Below are 25,760 nucleotides of genomic sequence, written 5' to 3'. Positions count from 1 at the left end.
GTAAAAGTGCCTTGGGATGTTTTACTGTATTCAAGGCACTGTGTAAATACAAGTTGTAGCAAAAGACCCAAAAGCATAACTAGGCAGTCTACTGAACCAGCATCATCTCAAACCTCTTTGGTAGTACATTTGAAACTCTGCAGCAAGTAGATAATTTGATACCATTTTCTAGTGTTGAGGACACAGCAACAGAAACCCAGAAGTCAAGTTTCAAAAAGTCAGAAGGTGGAATTTGTCAATTCCAAACTAGAGCCATTTAAACATCAGGTGGTCACCCACCCCATTTGCCCAGTAGGGTTTTGGGATGACATCTTGCTGTCCTCTTCCTAGTCTATATCCTTCAGCATTGAGGAGCCTCAGTTATGAAAAGTTCACCTTCATGCAGTTGACTATAAGCAGCAGATCTGGCAGGAATCAGTCCAGCATTGCAACAGCCCCACTTCCAAAATTGATAAACAAGTGGCACTGACCAGAAAACAAATATTTAATCTATTAGAATAATTTGGATTGCACAAATCTACTCACTTTCCTGTAAAGTGGAAGTAGGATTTGCTTTGTGCACTTTCAAAGAGGAACCATTAACTAATTCAGAACTGATGATATTTCAATCAACATTCATAGCAACATAGAGCATTTGCAGGTGAGGCATGACAGAGTAATACTCCCAGCCAAATATTGCCATATTAGGAGTGCTTCACATCATTCAGACAAGTACCAGGGCAGAAGGTCACTTTTATTTTGTAACTGAATCCAGCATTCGCATATGAAAGTTCAATCAAATGAGAAACAGAACAAAATGGCCTTCAGATATTCTAGTCAAGATTGAGTACAATTAAAATGGCCTTTATTAAAAAAACAAGTTATGAATTAGTGATTATACACTTAATACAACAGCTATAGCGATAATCCTGGAATCAAGTTAGAAACATTACAGACAGCTACAAATACTCCAGAGATTCTTAACATAATACTGAAGATAAAGTTGCATACATTACAGCCTAAACCGATCTGAAAAATTGGGAGTGTGGGGAACTGTTAGTTGCTGCTCACTGGGTTTGATTTCCACTTTCTTGTAATGTCGAACAGGATTTGCTTTGTGCACCTGCAAAACAAAAATACACATTAAATGGCTCAGAGATCTGCTATTTCAGTTTGACAATCTCGGCAGGTGAGCTGAAAGTTGCAGATACAATTTTTACAGACTGACACCAGGACAGATTCCCAGGTTCAGGATACCTGAACATGCCACAGCAAACCTTACCATTAGAATGACTAATGCACTACAAGTCAGATATGGAAAATGTAGTTGTCCGAAGTAAGTTACTGAATAAAAATTCTGAACCATTGAAATGCTTTAGGTCAAGGATACTTCTTTTGCATCAATTCATGCATCAATACTTTTTTTTAATAGTTTGTTTTATGTACAGGTATCTCAATCATTGATTTTGGCCTAGGATAGGCTACCAATTTTATTGTTCAAAATCCAGAATTTGGCAGTTTCAATCCCAAGGGTGCCAGACTTTGGATATTTGACCTGTAGAGAAATTCAAATCTTCACAAATCTTTGGGGCGGGAGTGTTATTTTTTTTGCTCAAAATACAAACCCTGCACAAAGTAGGACTTTCAACAAAACAGCTATGACAGCAAGTAATATTTATATTATTTCTTTTAAATAAAAAGCTAAAAAACTTTTAAAACAAATGGCTAAGGATGATGTTTGCATTTGAGCAGATGTTGGCAATGTAATGCTTTCAAATACTAGGACAGACAGACATCCAGCACTATACTGTTAACCCATTACACACCATCTTACTGTAGCTGTTAATCACTGTCAAATGATTGCTGAAAACTCAAGCAATGGCAGTGCCTGTTTCCCCATTAGTAATATTGCCAAGAGCACAGATACCTGCCACCCCAGGAGGTTGAAAGTATTGCTGATTGACCAATTGATAGTTTCATGCATGGAAAGAGCCATGATGAAACTATGAAATGGATAAATTATGAATTTAAATAAAAACTGCTAAAGAGAATCACAAGAACATGGATGAATGCACAGTAATAAAAAAATAGAGTAGCAGCCATGTCACCCCTCCTGCACTGGAAAGCCACAAATCATCTGCAAGGACAAAGCTAGTTAGCCTCACCTGAAATTTTTAAATTGAAAAGGGTTCAATTTAACTATTACATATTAATGACTGGTCTGCATGAATGGATTAACAGAGGATGCTGGAGATGAAGTGAAGCAGCATCATAATTGCCATTTAAACATCAAGCTATGGCTATAGTCATCATATCTTGGCTCATTGTGTGGTTACAGCAAGGGAAAAGGCCATGTGTCTCCAAACAGAAGCAAATGAGACTTTTACCTTAAAAGATAGCTCTCTGGAAGGATAGGGAGAGATGAAACCAACATCACAACACCTGTGAGAAGGATCCACAATGCACAAGAACCCTGATCAAGAACAGCCACCACAGCAGAGACATCACAAAGTGGCTTCGAGACTAACCAAGGTAACAAACTACACACAACCAGCTTTGGGCTGTGATACAACCACTAGAGCTCTACAAGTTCAAGATTGCAAATAAATCAGGCCTGCAACTTCTTAAAACACTTTCTCTAAGACGACTCAGTAATCTTCTGTAAACTACAAACTCTTCCCTCATTTACGAGTTTAAACTACCTCTTACCATTTTTGGCCACACGCATGTGTTAATTTCAGGATTTGTTACACAAATATTTTTTAACCTACAAGAAAACCTGGCATTTGTCTGTTTATTTGACCCAAAAGACACTCAGGAACTAAAGCATCATTTTAACAAAACACAACTGCAGTCAGTTGAGAGGTGAACAGTGGCAACCATCCACCCCTTACCATCTATCTGTAACAATAGACTCCTTCCACTCAATGCTGGGAGATTTCAAAAGGTGAAAGCCAGAGGAAACCTGGGTGCCACAACTGGTCACTAGAACTTTCAACCACTGAGAGTCTACCTGTTACAAGAGCCATGTCATTTGCTAGAAGCCCTGCTTCTCTATAGAAGAGAGAATCAGCTATGGACTGTTAGTAACTTGAATCACCTCATCTCTCCCCAGTGTTACTCTCCAGGTACTGCCGTCCCACCTCCAAAACCCAAACTCAGGGTCCAAGTTCAATGGAACATCACAAGCAATACAGCTTAACATGCTCATCCCAGAACAAATTGTGCTTTGAGAACTGGCACCTCCAAACCACTCCCCCCACTGAACAGTTACTCCACATACACCCAGCAGACATGGGGCCTGCACTCTACAAATATTCACCATTTGGACAGATGTGCCTGAATGAGGAAACTGAACAGTGCGTTCTGGCCTAACTACATTCAAACAATGAGGTTGCTTGCTCATTATGTGACTGCCAGCTATGGGCAGACAGACAGGCTGGCTGGCCAACTAACACTGCAGCATTTAACAAGTACAGTTGTTGAGCCTGCTTAACTGATAAATGATGGGTTGACAACCATGCAGTTGAGAGGAAAATAAAAAAAAGTTATCTAAAGAATCTTAGAGATTGTGACCTTTTGTTTTATTCATTGTTATATAGGAATTTTGCAACCATTTACGAATTAGGAGCAGGTGTAGACCACTCGAGCCTGTTCCACCATTCAATAAGATCATGGTTGATCTGATTGTAACCTCAATACAAGGAGCCGAAGTAGACCATATGGCCCATCGAGCCTGCTCTGTCATTCAATTCAATTATGGCTGATCTTGAGCTTCAATTACACTTTCCTGCCCGCTCCCCACATGCTTCTATTTCCTGAGACACCAAAAATCAATCCATCCATCCCAGCCTTAAATGTATTCAATGATGGACCATCCACAACCCTCTGGGGTAGAGAATTCCAAAGATTCACAAGCCTGAGTGAAGTAATTTCTCATCTCAGTCCTGACTGATGGACTCCTTATCCTGAGACTTTGTCCCCATGTTCTAGATTCCCTGACCAGTGGGAACAATCTCTTGGCTTCTATCCTATCAAGCCCTTTCAGAATCTTGTATGTCTCAATTAGATCGCCACTCATTCTTCTAAACTCTAGAGAATACAGGCCCATTTACTCAGCCTATCATAGGACAACCCCCTCATCCCAAGGACCAATTTAGTAAATCTTCACTGCACTGCCTCCAGTGCAAGTATATCTTAAATGTGAAGACCAAAACAGCACATAGTATTCCAGGTGCGGTCTCACCAAAGCCTTGTACAATTTTAGCAAGACTTCTTTATTCCTGTACTCCAATCCCCTTGCAATAAAGGCCAACATGCCATTTGCCTTCCTAATGGCCTGTTGCAGCTGTATGTTAACTTTGTGCGTTCCTGGTGAGAGTACCCCCAAGTCTCTGATCAACATCCATCAGTTTCACACCTTTTAAAAATATTCTGCTTTTCTATTTTTACAAACAAAGTGAACAACTTCACACTTCCCTACATTATACCTCCATTTGCCATCTTGTTGCCCACTCACCTAACTTATCTATATCTCTTTGCAGCCTCTCGGTCCTCCCCGCAGCTTACCTTTCTACCGAGCTTTGGATCATCAGCAAATTTAAATACATTACTATCTGTCTCTTCATCCAAATCATTAATATAGTGTAAACAGCAGAGGCTCCACATTCCCACCTACTCCCAATAACCTTTCACCCCTTGCTGATAAAGAATCTATCTACTTTTTCCCTTAAAAATATTCAAAGACTCACGACCCTCAGAAAAAATTTCTCCTCATCTCAGTCTTAAATGGATGACCCCTTATTTTTAAGGTGACCCTTAGTTTTAGATTTTCCCACGAGAGGAAACATCCCTTCCAAATCCATCCTGTCAAGACCCCTCAGGATCTTAAGGGCTTCAATCAAGTTGCCTCTTACTCTTCCAAACTCCAAGCCTAGCCTGTCCATCTGCTCTTCGTAAGACAACCTGCCCATTCCAGGTATTAATCTAGTATACTTTCTCTGAACTGCTTCCAACGCATTTACATCCTTCCTTAAATGAGACTAATACTCTACACAGTACTCCAGATGTAGTCTCACTAATGCCCTATGTAACTGAAGCATAACCTCCCTACTTTTGTATTCAATTTCCCTCAATACCATTCTACTAGCTTTCCTAATTACTTGCTATACCTGCATACTAACCTTTTGCAATTCATGCACTAGGACACCCAGATCCCTCTGCATCTCAGAACTCTGCAATCTCACCATTTAGATAATATGCTTTTTTTTTTTAATTCTTCCAGCCAAAATGGACAATTTCCCACATTATACTCTTATTTGCCAGATCTTTGCCTGCTCACTTAAACTATCTATATCCCTTTGTAACCTCATGTCCTCTTCACAACTTACTTTCCTACCTAACTTTGCTTAAATTAGCAAATTTAGGAGCCATACATTCTGTCCCTTCATCCAAGTCATTTTTATATAAACTGTAAAAAGCTGACACCCTAGCACTGATCCTTGCATCACACCACTCGTTACATCTTTCCAACCAGAAAGTTATCCATTTATTCCTACTATTTCCTGTTAGCTAGCCAATCGTCTATCCATGCCAGTATGTCACCCTTACACCATGAGCTTTTATTTTCCGCAATAATCTTTCATATGACCTCATTAAATGCTTTCTGAAAATCTAAGTACAGTACATCCACCAGTTCCTCTTTATCCACAGCAAGTTATTTCTTCAAAGAACTCCAATAAATTGGTTAAACATGATTTCCTTTAGACAAAACCATGTTGACTCTGCCTGATCATCTTGAATTTTTCCAAGTGCCTTGCTATAACGTCTTTAATAATAGCTTCTAACATTTTCCCCATGACAAATGTTAAGCGAACTAGCCTGTAGTTTCCTACTTTGTCTCCCTTTTTGAATAAAGGAATTAAATTCACTACTTTCCAATCTAATGGAACCTTCCCCAAATCTAGGGAATTTTGGAAAATTAAAACCAACGCATCAACTGTCTCACTAGCCACTTTTTAGGACCCGGGGACCTGCCAGCCAGCAGCTCCAACTATTTGCTCAGCACCACTTCCCTGGTGATTGTAATTGGAGTTCCTCCCTCCCTTCCATTTCCAGATTTACAGCTATTGTTAATCTAGTCAATAAATTTGCTCAATAATTACAATCTAAAACTAGCCTGATGTAAATGTTCAACCAATTTTCTATAGTCACAACAGCTGCTGAATCTATCCTGCAATTGGCAAAGGTTTTCCATTTGTTACCCCAGGCATGCCATCAAAAACTGATATCACAACCAGTGGATGAGCTATTGAAAACATAGGAAGCGACAAATCACCCAGGTACAATCTAAAATACAGAATCTAAGCTTTGTACAAGCTGAGAAGCAATGAGAAATAAGCAATGAGAAATTCTAATTGTTCAGAGCAAATACACCCATTTCCCATCTGAGCTACCAGATAACCAGCTACTCACTAGTTCTTGCCGAAGTCGGGCAGTTTCTTCTCTCTCATGTTCTTCAATTTCTTCACGTTTTTCTTGTTCGTACCTTTCCCGTATGGATTCTTTCTCTGCTTTGCGCATTTCAAATTCCGCACGCTCTTTTGCACGCTTCTCTGTTGCCAATTCAAAGGTCTCCTGAACTGTGGAATCAAACTTGTCTAAGTTTGAAAACCAAGGGTTCAAAATAAGGTTTTTCAACAACTTATAACAAGAGGGGGAAAAAAAAATCACATTAAAAGGAAAATGATCCAAAATACAGGGAAGCGAGGCGAAGAAAGAAAAATGGAACAAACTAAAAGGAGCTTTTTCTTACAGTACTTCCAGGCAGGGTAAGTCTTTCTCCTTTAAGTGAAGTTCAGACCAGGCCAACAGATCCACAGTACTCCAACTCCACAAATTAAGAATCTTTCTCCCCCCCCCCCCCCCCACCATTTCTATATTCAACAGAGATGATGATCCAGAATATTCTTGCTTCCATCACTTTGGATCTCAAAAAGGAACTTTACTGTCTCCATTGCTAAAGCTGCTCAGAAGCCCACTTTCCTTTTTCATATCAGGTACTTCTGTCCTTCAACTTAGTGTCTGTCCAAAGCTCAGATGCTACTTTCAAATCTAGAGAAGCTCCAACACTTCATGCTCTTTGCCAAGGTAGCACAAAAAAAGTTTATGTCGATAGTGATCCTTCTCCCCTCTAGTCTTAACTTGCCTCATTCCTCCCAAGCTTCCTATATACTTAATATATAATTGTTCTATGGTTCTATTAGAGTAGACAGGAAGGACTGCTTTCCCCTAGTGGAGAGGTCAATTACCAGGGAACACAGATTTAAAGTGATTGGTAGAAGGATTAGAGGGGACATGAAGAAAATCTTTTTCACCCAGAGGGTGGTGGGTGTCTGGAACACACTGCCAGGAACAGTGGTGGAGTCATAAACCCTCAATTGTTTTAAAAAGGTACCTGGACATGCACCTGAAGTGCTGCAAGCTGCAAGGCTATGGATCAGGTGCTGGAAGATGGGATTAGATTAGGTGGCTAGTCTCTATTTTTCCCTTTTTGGCTGACAGACACAACGGGCTGAATGGCCTTCTTCTGTGCCATAATTTTTCTATAGTTCTAACCAACATTATCTGCTTCTCACAATAAAGGTCAATACTCAGCATCTACTTAATCATTTATTCCCAAGACCTCAACTTGCATCTCATTCACTCCTTTTAATCTTGGCATCACTGACCTTTATTCATCAACCCTCCTACTTTACTAGTAACTTAAAATGACAAGCCATGGATGTGACCTCTGCTCCTTCATAGCTTGCTTCAATAAAACAGAGCCCCAAGGTGCACGAGTACATACCCACCCACCCTCCCTTCAGGTTAACTATAAGTAGACAGTCTGTCAAACTTGCATGATCTATTGCAGTAATCATCTCCAGTATGACAACCTTCAGCAACTGAAGAGCTCATGGGAAAACAACTTTTGGTCAACTAACTGAAAGCCCCCATCCTTAATCTGAGACTTCCTAGCTAGTGACCGTTGGTTTTTACTGGAATTTCAGCTCACTAAATATTTACTTCACCATTCACACTTGTGTGAATGTGATTTTTAATTTTAACCCCAGTTGAGATGCAAATTCAAGAGCAAACAAATACCCACAAGGTTCCTCAGGATTTTTTTTTTTTTTTTTAAACCACTACCAATCACTCCTCCCAACCAACAGACAAGAATTTCAAAAATGACAAAAAAGTAACAAATTACCTGTTAATGACCGGTCCGCCTTCTTCGGTAGAAATGGTTCACGGTAAATAACAGAATTGGGATTGGCTTTAAAGCATGTTGCTTCCTTTTGTTGTCTCAGCTCTTCTTTCATCTGTATAAAGAAATCAGATCTTGCTAAACAACCAAGTGTCAAGAGGCAGGACTTGTGACTGTACAATAAATCACAACAGCCTTGTCCCATCCTTATGGCCATACCTGCACTTCACAGCAGTAGTAGCTGAATTATAGAATCAGAATGATTTCAGCACAGGCGGTCATTCAGCCCATCATGCCCATGCCAACTCTCTAGTTCCACTCCCTGCCTTTTCCCCCCCCACAGTCCTGCAAATTCTCTTCAGAAAGGCTTCAGTTGAAATCGGCCTCCACCACACTCAGGCAGTACATTCCAGATCCTAACCACTCGCCGCGTAAAAAACTTTCTCCCCCCACGTCATTCTGTTGCCAATCAACTTAAATCGGTGTCTTCTAGTTCTAGATCCCCCATCTATTCTTTCCAGATGCCTCCTGATTTTGAACACCATCATATCTCCTCTTCGCCAAGGGGAAAGAGATCCAGCTTCTCTAATCTATCCATCTAACTGAAGTTAGTCATTCCTGGAACCATTCTCATGAAACATTTCTGCACGCCCTCATGCCTCAACATCCTTCCGAAAGTGCGATGTCCAGAACTGTACGCAATACTCCAGTTGAGGCCAAACCAGTGTTTTATGCAGGTTTATCCTAACTTCCTTGTCTTTGTACTTTATGCCCCTTTCTATAAAGCCCAGGATCCCATATGCTTTATTAACTGCTTTCTCAACCTGCCCTGCAACCTTGAATGATTTCAGTTAGTTCCAGGAACACTGGCCAATTTTTCCCTTCCCAATTACAAGAATGTTGAAGCTAACTCAGATATGGGAATTAACCTAGACCTACTTGGTTTATGATTTATTTAGTGGACTCACTGGACCATTGGAGGACCCAGGAGAAAAAAAAAAAATCTCAATTTAGCAGAGACAGAAAAAAAAGTGTAACCACACAGGATCAGAGCAACTTACCACCTGTGCCCAGCGCTGGTCTCTGATAGCACCACGTCCATCCAAACGTAGATGGAACGGCTGCACTTTAGTCGGTGACTTCACCACCTTCTCCGGTAACCGGGCAGATTCAAAGTCAGGAAGCAGCTGTGCTTTAAAAGTAGGGAACTGCACAAGACAATGTAGACATTTCAATCACAGGTTTTAGAAGGAACTGGAACAGTGTATATTCATAAATCAGACATGTACTTGTCAATTGACAATGGCATAGCATCTTACAGCACTGGAGGACACAATTTGCCATCACACTTTTGAAAGCTGTCAAACTTACTCCCATACGCTGACCTTTGCACCCACAAGAATAGAATAGGAATAGACAACGATTTGGCCCATCGAGCCTGTTCCACCATTCAATATGATTATGGCTGTTCTTGGGCTTCAATTCCACTTTCCTATCCCATTCCAGATATCCCTTAAAACCAAAAATATCTCCACCTCCCTATCCCAGCCTGAACTGAATCTAATGGAGTATCTACAACCCTCTGGGGTGGAGAATTCCAAAGATTTACAACCCTGCGCATGAAGTAATTTCTCTTCACCTCAGTCCTGAATCATCAGCCCCTTATCCTGAGTCTGTGCCTTTGTTTCTGTTGGTCAGGGAATCTAGAACACCATCTCAGCTTCTACCCTATCAAGCCCTTTCACAATCTGAAGGGTCACTGATCTGAAATGTTAACTCTGCTTCTCTCTCCACAGATGCTGCCAGACCGGCTGAGTATTTCCAGCATTTCTCGTTTTTATTTCAGATTTCCAGCATCTGCAGTACTTTTCTTTTATCCTCAGAATTTTGTATGTTTCAGTTAGATCGCCTCTCATTCTGCTAAACTCGAGAAAATAGGCCCAATTTACTCAGACTCTGATCATAGGACAAGCCCCTCATTCCAGGGACCAAAATTGCACAGCGCTTTCCAGGTGCAGTCTCACCAAAGCCCTGCACAATTTGAGCAAGACTTCTTTATGCCTCTATTCCAATTCCCTTGCAATAAAGGCCAACATGCCATTTGCCTTATTAATAGCCTGCTGTATCTTCATGTTAACTTTGCACATCCTTTGTACCCCCAAATCTCTCTGATCAACAAGGTTCCTCAGGGTAGTGTCCTAGGCCCAACCATCTTCAGCTGCTTCATCAATGACCTTCCTTCAGTCATAAGGTCAGAAGTGAGGATGTTCGCTGATGATTGCACAATGTTCAGCACCATTCGTGACTCCTCAGATACTGAAGCAGTCCGTGTGGAAATGCAGCAAGACCTGGACAGTATCCAGGCTTGGGCTGATGTGTGGCACGAATGTTACTTGCCACTTAAGTGCTGGGCAATGACCAACTCCAACATGAGAGGATCTAACCATCTCCCCTTGACATTCAACGGCATTACCATCGCTGAATCCCCCACTATCAACATCCTAGGGGCTACCATCGACCAGAAACTGAACTGGAGTAGCCATATAGCACAGTGGCGCAGTGGTTAGCACCGCAGCCTCACAGCTCCAGCGACCCGGGTTCAATTCTGGGTACTGCCTGTGTGGAGTTTGCAAGTTCTCCGTGTCTGCGTGGGTTTCCTCCGGGTGCTCCGGTTTCCTCCCACATGCGAAAGACTTGCAGGTTGATAGGTAAATTGGCCATTAGCAATTGCCCCTAGTATAGGTAGGTGGTAGGGAAATATAGGGACAGGTGGCGATGTGGTAGGAATATGGAATTAGTGTAGGATTAGTATAAATGGGTGGTTGATGGTCGGCACAGACTCGGTGGGCCGAAGGGCCTGTTTCAGAGCTGTATCTCTAATTAAAAAAAAAATATATAAATACTATGGCTACAAGAGCAGGTCAGAGGCTAGGAATCCTGCGGTGAGTAACTCACCGCTTGACTCCCCAAAGCCTGTCCACCATTTAAAAAGGCACAAGTCAGGAGTGTGATGGAATACTCTCCACTTGCCTGGATGGGTGCAGCTCCAACACTCAAGAAGCTCGACACCATCCAGGACAAAGCAGCCCGCTTGATTGGCACTCCATCTACAAACATTCACTCCCTCCACCACCGACGCACAGTAGCAGCAGTGTACCATCTACAAGATGCACTGCAGCAATGCACCAAGGCTCTTTAGACAGCACCTTCCAAACCCGCAACCTCTACCAACTAGAAGGACAAAGGCAGCAAATACACGGGAACACCACCACCTGCAAGTTCCCCTCCAAGCCACACACCATCCTGACTTGGAACTATATCACCGTTCCTTCACTGTTGCTGGGTCAAAATCCCAGAACTCCCTTCCTAACAGCACTGTGGGTGTACCTACCCCACATGGACTGCAGCAGTTCAAGAAGGCAGCTCACCACCACCTTCTCAAGGGCAATTAGGGATGGGCAATAAATGCTGGCCTGGCCAGTGACACCCACATCCCATGAATGAATAAAAAACTCAGTTTCACACCTTTTAAAAAATATTCTGCTTTTCTATTTTTACGACCAAAGTGAACAACTTCACACTTCCCTACATTATACTTCATTTGCCATTTGTTGCCCACTCACTTAACCTATCTATATCTCTTTGCAGCCTCTCTACATCCTCCCCAAAGCTTACCTTTCCACCGAACTTTGCATCATTGGCAAACTTAGATATGTTACTCTGTATTAATAGCTTGAATGAAGAGAGTGTAAATAGCCGAGGCCCCAGCACTGATCCTTGCGGCACCCAATTATTCACTGACTGCCAACTTGAAAATGCCCCATTTATGCTCAGTCACTGCTTCCTGTCTGTTAACCAATCCTCTATCCATGCTAATATATTACCCCCAACGACGAGTCCTTATCTTGACTATTAATTTTTTATGTGGCACCTTATCAAATGCCTTTTTGAAAATCCATCTACTGGTGCCGCTTTATCTACCCTACTAGTTAATCCTCAAAAATAAAATTGTCAAACAGGATCGCCCTTTAGTAAAACCATGCTGACTTGTTCTGATCATACTCTACTTTTCCAAGTGCAAGGTTAAGACTTCTTTAATACTAGTTTCCAACATCTTCCCAAGGCCTATATTTCCCCGTTTTCTCTCTACCTTTCTTGAAAAGCGGTGTAACATTTGCCAACTTCCAATCTGATGGGACCACTCTTGAATCCAAGGAATTCTGGATCATAGCTAGCTCATCCACCATCTCTGCAGCTCTCTCTTTTAGAACCCTAGGGTGTCGGCCATCTGGTCCCAGGGACTCATCAGATTTTAGTCCAAGTTCCTTCAATATGTATTCGCGACTGATATCAATATCCTTAATTTTCTCACTTTGAACCCCAAGGTTACTGCCCATTTCTGATATGGAACTTGAGTCTTCTACTGTGAAGACACAAAAAATATTTGGCCAATGCCTCTGCCATTTCCTCATTCCCCATGATGATTTCTCCTATCTCTGCCTCCAAGGTGACAACGTTTACTTTAGCTATTCTCTTCCTTTTTATGTACTTATAAAATAAAAGCTCTTACAATCTGTTTTTATATTGCTGGCTAGTTTACTCTCATTCTATTTTTTCCCTTTATCAACTTTTTGGTGGCCCTTTGCTGGTTTCCAAAACATTCCTAATCTTCACACTTGCTACTATTTTTTGCAACATTGTAAACCTCTTATTTTAATCTAATACTCACTGTAACTTCCCGAGTGAGCCACAGATGGGTCTTTCTTGACGAGAATTTACTTTTGTTGAACCCTTTGAATTGTTTCTTTAAATGTTCCCTACTGTTCAGTTACCGCCATACCTTCCAGTCCATTTACCCAGTTAACTGCAGCCAGTTCTCCCCTCATACCTTTGTAATTAGCATTGTTTAAGACTCTTGTTTATGATTGAATTTCATGTCAAGTTTGAAAGTGACACATTTCAATGTATTATGATCACTATTTCCCAGTGGATCTTCTACCATGACATTGCTAATTAATCCTATTTCATTACACAATACGAGATCTAAGATAGCTTTATCCCTAGTCGGTTCAACAATGTATTGTTCCAAGAAACTGTCACAAAAACATTCTACAAATTTTTCTTCTAGACCATTGTTGCCAACTTGATTGTCCTTATTTATTTAGAGATAAGGCACTGAAACAGGCCCTTCGGCCCACCGAGTCTATACCGACCAACAACCACCCATTTATACTAACCCTACAGTAATCCCATATTCCCTACCACCTACCTATACTAGGGGCAATTTACAATGGCCAAATTTACCCATCACCTGCAAGTCTTTGGCTGTGGGAGGAAACCAAAGCACCCGGCGAAAACCCACACGGTCACAGGGAGAACTTGCAAACTCTGCACAGGCAGTACCCAGAATTGAACCCAGGTCCCTGGAGCTGTGAGGCTGCGGTGCTAACCACTGCGCCACCCCACTGTGTCCTAGTCGATATACAGATTAAAATCCCCCACAATTAATACATTACCTTTTTTACATACTCCAATAATTTCCCATTTCACGTTCTGTCCAATAATATTACTGTTAGGGGGCCTGTAAACTACTCCCACTATTCCTAATTTCCACCCAAACTGATTCGACTTCATGACCTTGAGGCCAGATCCATTCTAATGAAGGTCGTAATGTCATCATTTACTATCAGGGCTACCCCATCTCCTTTGTCTGTCTTTCCGAAATATTGTGTAACCAACCTTGATCTCCTAGTAACCATGTCTCGGTAATGACAATTACGTCGAAATCATTTACCTCTATTCGCACCACTAGTTCATCTATCTTAGAGATAATTTGGGCATTCAGATAAAGGAACTTGAATTTCTTTTTAAAAAGAAATATCACTATTCCCTGCAATGACCTTATTAACCGACGTACAATTTTTGTTCATCGCTGTCTCTTCCTGTCCCAATCTGTTGGGATGAACTCATCACTATCCTGCTCCGATGCCCTGACCTCTTGGGATTGCTAAATTTCCCTTTACCCAAACCCTCCTGCCACCTGTTAGTTTAAAGCCCTGTCCACAGCCCTAGTTATACGATTGGCCAAGACACTGGCCCCAGCCCGTTTCAAGTGAAGCCCATCCCAACGGAATAGCTCCCTCTTCCAAGTATGATGCCAGTGCCCCAAGAATCAAAACCCTTTCTTTCCACACCACTGAGCCATGCATTTTGTTCTCTAATCGTTTGACCCTGTGCTAATTTGCCTGTAGCTCAGGTAACAATCCACAGATGATTATCTTTGATGTTCTGCATTTTAGTTTGGACCCCAACTCCTCAAATTCCCTAAGCAGACCATTTCTGGCTTACCTATGTCACCAAACAACTGGATCCTCCCCCTCCCAGGTCCTCTCCAGTCAGGAGATATCCTTAACCCTGGCACCAGGCAGGCAACACAGCCGTCAGAACTCCTGGTCACAGCTGCAGAGAACAGTATCTATCCCCGACTATACAGTCTCTTATCTCTACTGCATTTCTCTTCACTCCCCCCACTGGAATTACATCGTTAACCATGGTCAGCTTGTTCACCACCTGCAGTCCTTCTCTTCATCCACACAGGTAGTATACACCTCATACCTGTTAGACAAGGTCAGGGGCTGAGGCTTCTCCATCACTATATGCTGATACCCCCTACCTGCTTCACTTAGTCACACCCTCCTGTCCCTGACCATTGGCCATCTCTAATGTTCTCCCTACTCTGAGGGAGATGACTGCCTCCTGGAACAAAGTGTCCAGGTAACTCTCCTCCTCCCTGATGCTCCACAACGTCTGCAACTCAGTCTCCAGCTCAACAATTCTGAGCTGAAGTCGTGCAAGCTACAGACATGGCTGTTCAGGATTGTAGTGCATTTCACAGATTCCCACATGTTGCAGCACACCACTGGCCCTGCCATCTCTGTACAACCTTATTTTTATAATTAGTCAATTAGTTAATAATTCACACAGCTGAAGTAATGAAAAGTTGCAATCACCTACCTTGGAGTCAAAGGAAGAACACTCACCAGCTGCTGGAGGCTAAGTAAGATAGGAAAAAGGAGCCTCTTTCCCCTTCTGCACCGAATTCCCTGTGCACCAAATTTTCAAATTGACTCTGGCAATATCTCACTCAGGCAGACGTCACCTCTCTCTGCATCCAGCTAATAAACTAGTCTGCTTTATATAGAGATTCTGATGACTCACTGGCTAGCTCAGCTTTCTGCTAGAATAATTACCAATTGAACCCAACTACTTTAAACAGATTGAGATAACTACCAATGCCATCACCACCAACACTGCAAATTAGTCCTCATCCAGGTTATGTCCAATTGACTTTTGAAACTTCCTATGAAATTAAATTCCACTACCCTTTCAGTTAGCGTGTGTTAGATCTTAACACCTCTCTGGAAAAGAAAAAATTACTTCCCCTCTGGGTCTTTTGCCAATTTTAAATTTCTGACCTCTAGTTACCGACCTACTTGTTCTAGCAAACCCTTCATAATTTTGAAGGTCTCTATTAGGTGTCCCCTGAACCATCTCCACTCCAAGGAGAACACTTTCAGTTTCTCCAATCTTTCCACATCACTGAACTCCCTCATCTCTTGTAAGTTTCTTCTAATCTAGGAGACTTGACATCCTTCCTTAAACTGTAGTGCCTAGCATACACAACACACTAGCTGAGGCCTAACCAACAATTTGTAAAGGTTTAGCAGGACTTGTTGCTTTTGTATTCAATGGGTCCATTTACAAAGCCAAGTATTCCATAAGCTCAACTTCTCAACTTGCCCTGCCACCTTTAAAGATTTGTGAATATATACCCCCCCTTGAATGAGATTATGAACATTCATTTTAAATGGATTACCTCAGTCAGTTCCTTGCGCAATTCTTGTATTTTCTTCTCCTTTAATACTTCCCTCTGTTTGTCCCGGGCCTCAAATGAGAATGGCTGAATTTCTACAATCTTCTCTTGTGAGGATTTTGGCTTGAATGGGACAGCAGAGTGTGGCATGGGATTTGCTTTAATCACATGCTTTTCCTCCTGAAAGTTTCAATAGATATGGAAAACTTGAGCTCTGCCTTCACAATACAAAATAAAGAAAAGTACCACTGGACACAAATGTGTGTCATTTTAGCAACACAAAAGGAAGGGTACACCATTTTATTACTTGGATCCAAATCAAAACCACGAGTACTCCGACTCTGCAAAGAAACTTGTGACTAGTTTAATTGGACAGTTCTGAAACAAGACACTTTAAATGAATACTAAACGACTAATGCAGGCCTCAACTACTGTCCAGCACAATAGATTTTTAAAATTAACGAAGGATTACTGTCCTTTCAAGAACCACCGATTACTATTCCCGCAATGCATATGCAGACTTAAAAATAATTGGACAGCCATTTTTCAGCAGAAGTAAAAGTTGTCCCAATTTTTTTTTCATTGATTACACCATTTTCAATCTTCTCTCCACCTACAGTAGAGCTCCGAGTCATCGTCCAGTCAATACACTACCACTTCCAACACAGAACTGACTGGCATCAATTAAGGCAGTACTCAGGACAGACATCAGTGACACTTCTAGGGCAAAACAAAACAGCCCTATTAGGTGACAAACATTTTGAGGTCCTGCTCCAGCAGCTGCCAAACTTAAAATGGGCCATTGGCAAGCACAGACACGATGGGCCAAACAGCCTCCTTCCGTACTGTAAATCTCCAGTCTATAATTGCTTCCCTTTCACTTCCACCTGCAGCAGGAACGAGTCAATTGCTTTTGTATTGGCAATGGTAAGAACAAAAATTTCTGTATTTTAATCTTTTGGGCTATTCATGGGCATCCATACAAGTGTGACCATCATTCTTACCTTTTCTTCCTTGTGTGGAATTCTCACTCGGTTCTTCATTGTGAAAGCTGGAGATTTAGGCATGGTTATGGGTAGCAGTCTTTTCTCTGGAACTCCCTGTAAGAAAATATTTGCAGTAGGTGAAACAACCTACAAACAATAAAACTCATTTTGATACAGAATGGATCAACTGATCAGGAGAAACTTAACTGAATATGGCTTCAGCTCAACGGAGCAGCATATTAACCTTGACAGAAGGCAAGGTGTCCTTTAACGAAAATTAGTGGCAAATCTCGACAGGAACGTTTGGACCAATAATCAATTTTATTCAGTGTGTGATGCAATGAGTTACCAATTGAACAAAGGCACCAACCATAAACAGCTCAAATGTAAAGCCTTGGGGAGTACAGATTCAGACTGACATTGAATTTTTCAATTCACTGTACAGCCACAAGACATTACAGCAATACCTGAAAATGCTCCAAGTGCACTTTTTCTTGCAAGTGGCAAGAGATAGAGAACATGAATCCTTACCACAACATCTTCTAGTATCCTAATAGGACAGGGCCGAGAGTGGAAACTATGGTCATCTATTTCTTCCGGCTTTCGTTTTTCCTCTCGCTCGCGGATGCGCTTCTCTATCTCCAGATCAAAACCAATTGGTTTCGTTGGTTCCTTCACAAGTGGCTTCTTTGGAAGAATTGGGCCTCCCTCCAAGAGTCTGGGATTTACTTCCTGGGCTTTGAATTTGTATCTGCAAAAGCAGGAATCAAGTCTGAATGAATTTCTGGTCCAATCTTCACAAGCTACGAAATTGGAGGCCCAGGACTTCAAATATGACATTGAGATTGCTGTCTTAATTGTTTCTTTTAAGTCGACAGGGAGACAGTCTGACTGGGGCAGTGTTCCCTACAATTCCTTCAACAGTCTAGTCACAGCCTCACCTATGAAGTGAAGGACTGAGGATGTGCCGAAAAGAACCAGTGTGAATCACACTAAGCAAAGCATTGAAACATACTTTGATTCACATGCATTTATTGCACCAAAATTAAAGCATTGAAACATGCATTTATTGCAGCAAAATTAAAGTATGTGAATCAAACATAAAATGTGAAAAAGACAGGCCAAAAATTATAACCATGGAAAGTATGAAAACACAAATATACGTAATTCTTAACCCCACCAGCCAAGATACCAGGGCTTCAAAAGTTAACTCCACTGCTCAAAGTGGTCTGCAGGCTTGATAGACTGAACAGCCATTTCTAGTTCCAATCAGGAATATTCCCACACAAGCTTGGGCTATAGTGTCACTGATCTGGGTAACTTTCTCAGGTTTGTCCTAGATTAGCACAAAAGCTGAGCTGATATTAAAAGGAGCAGTTTGCAAGTAAGTGGCTTTCTAGACAAACAGGGACTCCACCCTACACTCTGCCTTTTCATTGGATTTATAAAAAAAAGGAAAAGCCAAGCAGCCTAACCCTAAACTAATCTAAAGTCACAGGCTATGGCAGTTCTATAACCTCCTCATTGTTGCAATGCCAAACTGACAATGCCACACACCCTATTTTAGCAGTTGACTACACAAGAGGAAGAATCCTGAAAAAAGCCTACTGGGGCCAGGTGCAGCACTGAAAGTCCTAGTTGAGGGGAAACTATCTACACCTGGCTCTTAAATAAGCATTTAAACAATCAAAAGACGGAAAGAAATGTGTTCTAGGCTTTCTGGAATATTGCACTTACGACTGAATTTTCTCCAGTTCTTCTGCTTCTATTTCAGCTGCACTCTTGCAGGTTGTTGGTCGAGCACGGGTCTTAGTTGTCAGCATAGGAGTATGAGGTCTAGTTAGTTTGACCTTTCCAGACACCTTGCAAGGACCTGTGAATAAGGGAGAATAAACTTTCATCTTCCATTTTGTATGCATACAAGAGTCATGAACTTAGAGGGGCTATAGTAAAAGCAAAAAAGCACCAGTATTCTTTGTACAAGACCTTGGTTAAGTCTCAATTGTTCCCAATTCTAGTCCTCATTGGGGGAAATAGAGGCCCTAGAAAAGGTTTAGAGGGAGACCAATATCTAGTCTAACAATCAACCCATAGATATCACATTAGGCTCATAGCTACAGCTTTTTAAATTGACAACTTTGAGGCAATTTGATTGAAATATTTAAAATGAAGGAATTAGCCATTGTCTGTGTGGATAGGCTATTTTAATTAGCTGGCTTAGGGAGAATGAACATGTGCTTCAATTACACAAGCATAGAATTAGGTTAGATTTTTGGAGGTTTTCCCATTTCCAGAGGTACCAGATGCATTGCAAGGGGCACAGAAAGGAGACTTTGAGGGAGCCATAGTCAGAGTGTGAAGGTGGGAATTTGGTGCAGAGCAGGAAAGAGGTGCTCCTTTTTCAGCCTCTTCTAGCTGTAGAAGATGCAAGTTGCTTCCCAGAAAGAGAGTAACCTTGAAACAGCAGCAAGAGTTTGAAGAGCTAGGGTGGCAAGTGTGGGTTCAGAGCATTCCAAAGAAAACATTCGCTTTTTCTCGTATCTAAGATAAGGAATTATAATTGGGGTCAGTTCTTATGTATGTGAAGTACAGGGAAAAAAAATTTAAAAATCAGAAAAGGAAAGTGGGAAAAGAGTACAAGAGTAGATTAACAGGTGACAAAAGAACGCCAAAGAATTATTTTACAAACTAATAGTAAAAGGAAAGTCAAAACAAAAGTCAAAAAAGTGTGCCTGATTAGAGACCTCATGGCTGAAAAACCAAAATGAGTACATGGCATCAACTTCACCAGTAAGTTGCTGTCAATGTCACAGTAAACAAGGAGGTAGTATTTTTCTTGGATTAAAAATAGAGCAGGCCTCAGAAGTAGAAAAGTTACCTGGTCCAAGTAATGGTGGAGATTGCAAAGGTTCCGCTACCACATCCATTTTAAAAAGGAGGATTAAAGATTGTTGCTAGAGGACTATAGGACTGCAAACATTATATCCCTGCTTAAAAAAAATGGAGGCGAATAGGTCACACAATTACAAGCCAGTCAATCCAACATCGCTGGTGGGGAAATTTGGCCACTAACAGAAAGCAATCGTGAACTATGGTGTTTCCAGAATGGAGGGAAGTGTGTAGTGATGTCCCCCAAGAGTCATTGTTGGAACCACTGCTCTGATCTATATTAATGACCTTGACTTGAGTATACAGGGAATAATTTCAATGGTCACAGATAACATGAAATTAGAAATGTAATGAGCAGTGAGAAGGATAGTAACAGACTTCAGGAGAACAGAAGTCCATGAAATTTGAGAGAAATATAGCAATTCATTTTGAAGGGAAAAACGAGGGGGGGAGAAAACGCAAATTAAATGGTACAATCTTAGAGGGGGTCAACAAACACAGGCATATAGGAATACAAGTACACAAGTCCTTGAAGGCTGCAGCACAGGTTGAGAAGGCTGTTAAAAAAAAACACACATGGAATTCTTGGATTTACAAATAGGAGGCAGTAATACAAAAACCAGGAAGTTATGACGCACCTTTATAAAATATTGGTTAGGCCCCAACTGTAGTATTGTGCCTAAATCTGGCCACCACACTTTAGGAAGTATGTCCAGGCCTTAAACAGAGAGTTACTAGAATGCCACCAGGGATGAAAAACTGCAGTTATATCGAGTGACTAGAGAATTTGAGATTGTTCTCCTTACAGCTGAAAAGGAGGGGGGAAAAGAGTTAACATGGGTGTTGAAAACAGTGATGGGTTCTGATAGCCTAAATAAGGAGAAAATGTTTCTAGTGGCAGAAGGGTCAGTAACCACTAATTTAAGGTAACCAGAAAAAGAACTAGAGACAATGGCAGAAAAAAATGTAAACAGCGAGTTATAATCTGGAATCCACTGCCTGAAAGGCTGAGGGAAGGTCAACAACATTCAAAAAGGAAATGGATAAATACCTCAAAAGGAAGTATTTGCAAGTGTTATGGGGAATGGCTGGGGAGTCAGATTTATGGATAGTTCTTTCAAATAGAACAGTTGAATGGCCTCCTTCTGTTCTGTAGGCTGAATAGCACTCTGGTACATGGCCAATAGCCTACTAAAAATAGTTACTTTACATAGAATTTCTGAACAGAATATAGTTCACAAGGTTACCCATTTTCTACTGCACTCAGTAATAAACTTTGTTATAAGCCTTTAAGTACTTTACAAGTCAGCATCTCTGGACAAATTGGCATTGTTTGAAATTACAAACTGCTCTGACTCAAGACTTTGATAAAGAAAGGGAGACAAAAGCAGTTTAAACAATAACCCTGACAAATCACAGGTGCTGGCTCAACCAAATATGACAAGACCAGAAGCAATGTCTCAAGGGCCACAACACCAAAATCAGCAGAAGAACTATTCTACATTTTTTAGATTAGATTAGATTAGAGATACAGCACTGAAACAGGCCCTTCGGCCCACCGAGTCTGTGCCGAACATCAACCACCCATTTATACTAATCCTACACTAATCCCATATTCCTACCAAACATCCCCACCTGTCCCTATATTTCCCTACCACCTACCTATACTAGTGACAATTTATAATGGCCAATTTACCTATCAACCTGCAAGTCTTTTGGCTTGTGGGAGGAAACCGGAGAAAACCCACGCAGACACAGGGAGAACTTGCAAACTCCACACAGGCAGTACCCGGAATCGAACCCGGGTCCCTGGAGCTGTGAGGCTGCAGTGCTAACCACTGCGCCACCCATATACATAGTATATACAGCACAGAAACAGGCCATTCAGCCCAACCAGTTCATGGCAGTCTTTATGCTCTACGCGAGCCTCCTCCCATATTTCCTCATCTAAATATCATAACCTTCTATTCCCTTCTTCAAGTGCTTGTTTGGCTTCCTCTTAAATACATCTATACTATTCACTTCGACACCCCGTAGTCACAAAGTTCCACATTCTCACCACTCTGCGTAAGGAAGTTTCTTCGAATTCTCTACTGGATTGCTTGACGACTATCTTATATTGATGGCCTCTAGATACACTCTTCCCCACAAGTGGAAAAACCTCTCTGAATCCACTATCAAAACCTTTCAAATTTGAAAAGAGCTCTATTAGGTCACCCCACATCTTTTATTCAAGAGAAAAGAAATCCATCCTGGTCATCCTTGCCTGACAGTATACCCACACATTCCCAGTATCATCCTGGTTAATCTTCTCTGCACCCTCTCCAATGCCTCCATATCCTTTTTATAATATGGTGACCAGACTTGCACACAGTATTGGAAAAGTGGTCTAATCAAGGTTCAATACAGGTTTAGCATAACTTCCCTACTTTAATCATATCCATCTGGAAATAAAGCCTAGCGGTTGTTTTGCTTTAAAAAAAAAAATGGCCTCACTAACTTGTGGCGCAACTTCTAGTGACTGGTGTTTGTACTCAGTGATCCTTTTGCTCCTCTACCCCACCTAAACACACACCTTCCAAGTAATGTGACCTCCCTAATCTTCCTAACAAAATGTACTATCGTGCATGTGTGCTGAACTTCATTTGCCAATTATTTTCCCATCCTGCCAGTTTAATGTCCTCCTGTGACTTTTTTTTCTTTAAATATTTTTCATGGGACGTGGGCATTGCTTGCTAGGCCAGCATTTATTACCCATCCCTAATTGGGCTCGAGAAGATGGTGGTGAACCACTGCAGTCCATCTGGTGTAGGTACAACAGGAAGTTACAAGATTTTGACCCAGCAACAGTGAAGGAAAGGCGATATAATTCCAAGTCAGATGGTGTGGGGCTTGGAGGTGGTGACATTCCCATGCATCTGCTACCCTTGTTCTTCTAGGTGGCAGGTTTTCTGTCAAAGCAGCCTTGGTGAGTTACTGAAGTTCATCTTGTAGATGGTACACAGTGCTACCACTGTGGTGGAGGGAGTGAATGTTTGTGGATGGGGTGCCAATCAAGCAGGCTGTTTTGTCCTGTATGGCGTCAAGCTTCTCGAGTGTTGATAGAGCTGCACCCATCCAGGCAAGTGAAGAGTATTTATCACATTCATGACTTGTGCCTTGTAGATGGTGGACAGGCTTTGGGGAGGCAGGAGGAGAGTTACGCACTGCAGAATTCCCAGCCTCTGACCTGCTCTTGTAGCCACAGTATTTATATGGTTCTCCAGTTCAGTTTCTGGTCAATGGTAACCCCCAGGATGTGGATAGTTGGGGATTCAGTGATGGCAATGCTGTTGAAAGTCAAAGGGACATGGCTAGATTCTCTTGGAGATGGATATTGCCTGGCACAAATGTAACGTGCCATGCATCAGCCCAAGCCTGAACACTGTCCAGGTCTTGCTGTATCTGGACAGAGACTACTTCATATCCAAAGAGTCGCAAATGGTGTTGAACATTGTCATCAGCAAACATTCCCACTTCTGACCTCATGATGGAGGGAAGGCCATTGACAAAGCAGCTGAAGATGGTTGGGCCTAGGATACTACCCCAAGGAACTCCTACAGTGATGTCCTGGGAGGGAGAAGATTGACCAACAACCACAAGCATCTTCCTTTGTGCTAGGTATGACTCCAATCAGTGGGGAGGTCCCCCCACCCCAGATTCCCATTGACTCCAGTTTTGCTTGGGCTCCTTGATGCCACTCAGTCAAATGCTGCCTTGATGTGAAGGGCAGTTACTCTCACCTCTTTTGTCCAAGTTTGAACCAAGGCTGTCATGAGGTCAGGAGCTGAGTGGTCCTGAAAGAACCCAAACCAAGTCAGTGAGCAGGTTAACAAGTGCCGCTTCAGAGCACTGTAAGAGTCAGGGTTATACAGCACAGAAACAGGCCCTTCGGCCCATCAAGTCTGTGTCGGCCATCAAGCACCTATCTGTTCTAATCCCATTTTCTAGCACTTGGCCCGTAGCCTCGTTACTATCACATTTCAAGTGCTTATCTAAATACTTAAATGTTGAGGGTTCCTGCCTCTACCACCCCTTCAGGTAGCGTGTTCCAGATTCCAACCACACTTTGGGTGAATTTTTTTTTCCCTCAAATCCCCTCTAAACCTCCTGCCCCTTAGCTTAAATCTATGCCCCCTGGTTATTGATCGCTCCGCTAAGGGAAAAAGTTTCTTCCTATCTATCCTATCAATGCCCCTCATAATCTTGTACACCTTAAATCAGGTCCCCTCTCAGCCTTCTCTGCTCTAAAGGAAAACAACCCAAGACTATCCAGTCTCTCTTCATATCTGAAACACTCCATCCCAGGCAACATCCTGGTGAATCTGCTCTGCACCCTCTCCAGTGCAATCGCATCCTTCCTATAGTGTGGTGACCAGAACTGTACACAGTACTCCAGCTGTGGCCTATCTAGTGTGTTATACAGCTCCATCATAACCTCCGTGCTCTTATATTCTATGCCTCGACTAATAAAGGCAAGTATCCCATATGCCTTCATCACCTTATCTATATGTGCTGCTGCCTTCAGTGATCTATGGACAAGTACACCAAGGTACCTCTGACCTTCTGTACTTCCTAGGGTCCTACCATCCATTGTATATTCCCTTGCCTTGTTAGTCCTCCCAAAATGCATCACCTCACACGTCAGGATTAAATTCCATTTGCCACTGCTCCACCCATCTCACCAGTCCATCTATATCATCCTGCATTCGAAGGCTTTCCTCCTCACTATTTAAGACACCAATTTTCATGTCATCTGCGAACTTACTGATCATACCTCCTATATTCATGTCTAAATCATTAATGTACACTACAAACAGCAAGAGTCCCAGCATTGATCCCTGCAGTACACCACTGGTCACAGGCTTCCACTCACAAAAACAACCCTTGATCATCACCCTCTGCCTCCTGCCACTATGCCAATTTTGGATCCAATTTGCCCTGGATGCCATTGGCTCTTACATTCTTAAATCAATCTCCCATGCGCGACCTTATCAAAAGCCTTACTGAAGTCCATGTAGACTACATCAACTACCTTAACCCGATCTACACATCTAGTCACCTCCTCGAAAAATTCAATCAAGTTTGTTAGACATGATCTACCCGACAAAGCCATGCTGACTATTCCTGATAAGTCCCTGCTTCTCCAAGTGGAGATTAATCCTGTCCCTCAGAATTTATTCCAATAGTTTCCCTGCCACCGATGTTAGATTCACCGGCCTGTAATTACCTGGTTTATCCCGGCTACCCTTCTTGAATAATGGTACCACATTCACTGTGCTCCAGTCCTCTGGTACCTCTCTTGTGGCCACAGAGGATTTGAAAATTTGTGTCAGTGCCCCTGCTATCTCCTCCCTTGCCTCACATAACAGCCTGGGATACACCTGATCTGGGCCTGGGGATTTATCCACTTTTAAGCCCACGAAAACAGCTAATACTTCTTCCCTTTCAAAGCTAATATGTTCAAGTATATCACAATCCCCCTCCCTGATATCTACACCTACATCATCCTTCTCCATAGTGAACACAGATGAAAAGTAATCATTTAAAACCTCACCTATGTCCTCCCCACACAGATTGCCACTTTGGTCCCTACTGAGCCCTACTCTTTCCCTAGTTATCCTCTTGCCTTTAATATACTTGTAAAATGCCGTGGGATTTTCCTTTACCTTGCCCGCCAGTGTTTTTTTCACATCCCCTCTTCGCTCTCTAATTACTTTTTTTTATATAAAGTACCCCCCTACAC

The 25,760-nt window shown here is 42.0% G+C and overlaps 1 protein-coding gene across 1 annotated transcript in view; it reads right to left on the bottom strand.

Annotated features, from left to right (window-relative positions):
- Positions 1-702: 702 nt before the first annotated feature.
- Positions 703-25,760, bottom strand: part of tpx2 (TPX2 microtubule nucleation factor) — a 58,362-nt gene continuing 33,304 nt past the window's right edge. Inside the window, exons 9-16 of the mRNA XM_068048036.1 lie at positions 18,824-18,959; positions 17,618-17,837; positions 17,105-17,200; positions 16,104-16,280; positions 9,289-9,435; positions 8,231-8,342; positions 6,454-6,638; positions 703-1,102 (exon numbers count right to left, since the gene is read on the bottom strand). Of these exons, the coding sequence (XP_067904137.1) occupies positions 992-1,102; positions 6,454-6,638; positions 8,231-8,342; positions 9,289-9,435; positions 16,104-16,280; positions 17,105-17,200; positions 17,618-17,837; positions 18,824-18,959 (1,184 nt within the window). The 3' untranslated portion in view covers positions 703-991. The remainder of the gene's footprint in view (positions 1,103-6,453; positions 6,639-8,230; positions 8,343-9,288; positions 9,436-16,103; positions 16,281-17,104; positions 17,201-17,617; positions 17,838-18,823; positions 18,960-25,760) is intronic.

This window comes from Heterodontus francisci, chromosome 16, assembly GCF_036365525.1.
Source record: "Heterodontus francisci isolate sHetFra1 chromosome 16, sHetFra1.hap1, whole genome shotgun sequence".
NCBI classification, from domain to species: Eukaryota; Metazoa; Chordata; class Chondrichthyes; order Heterodontiformes; family Heterodontidae; genus Heterodontus; species Heterodontus francisci.
The sequence above is the reverse complement of the archived record's forward strand: the minus strand, read 5'-3'. Positions and strand labels throughout refer to the sequence as shown.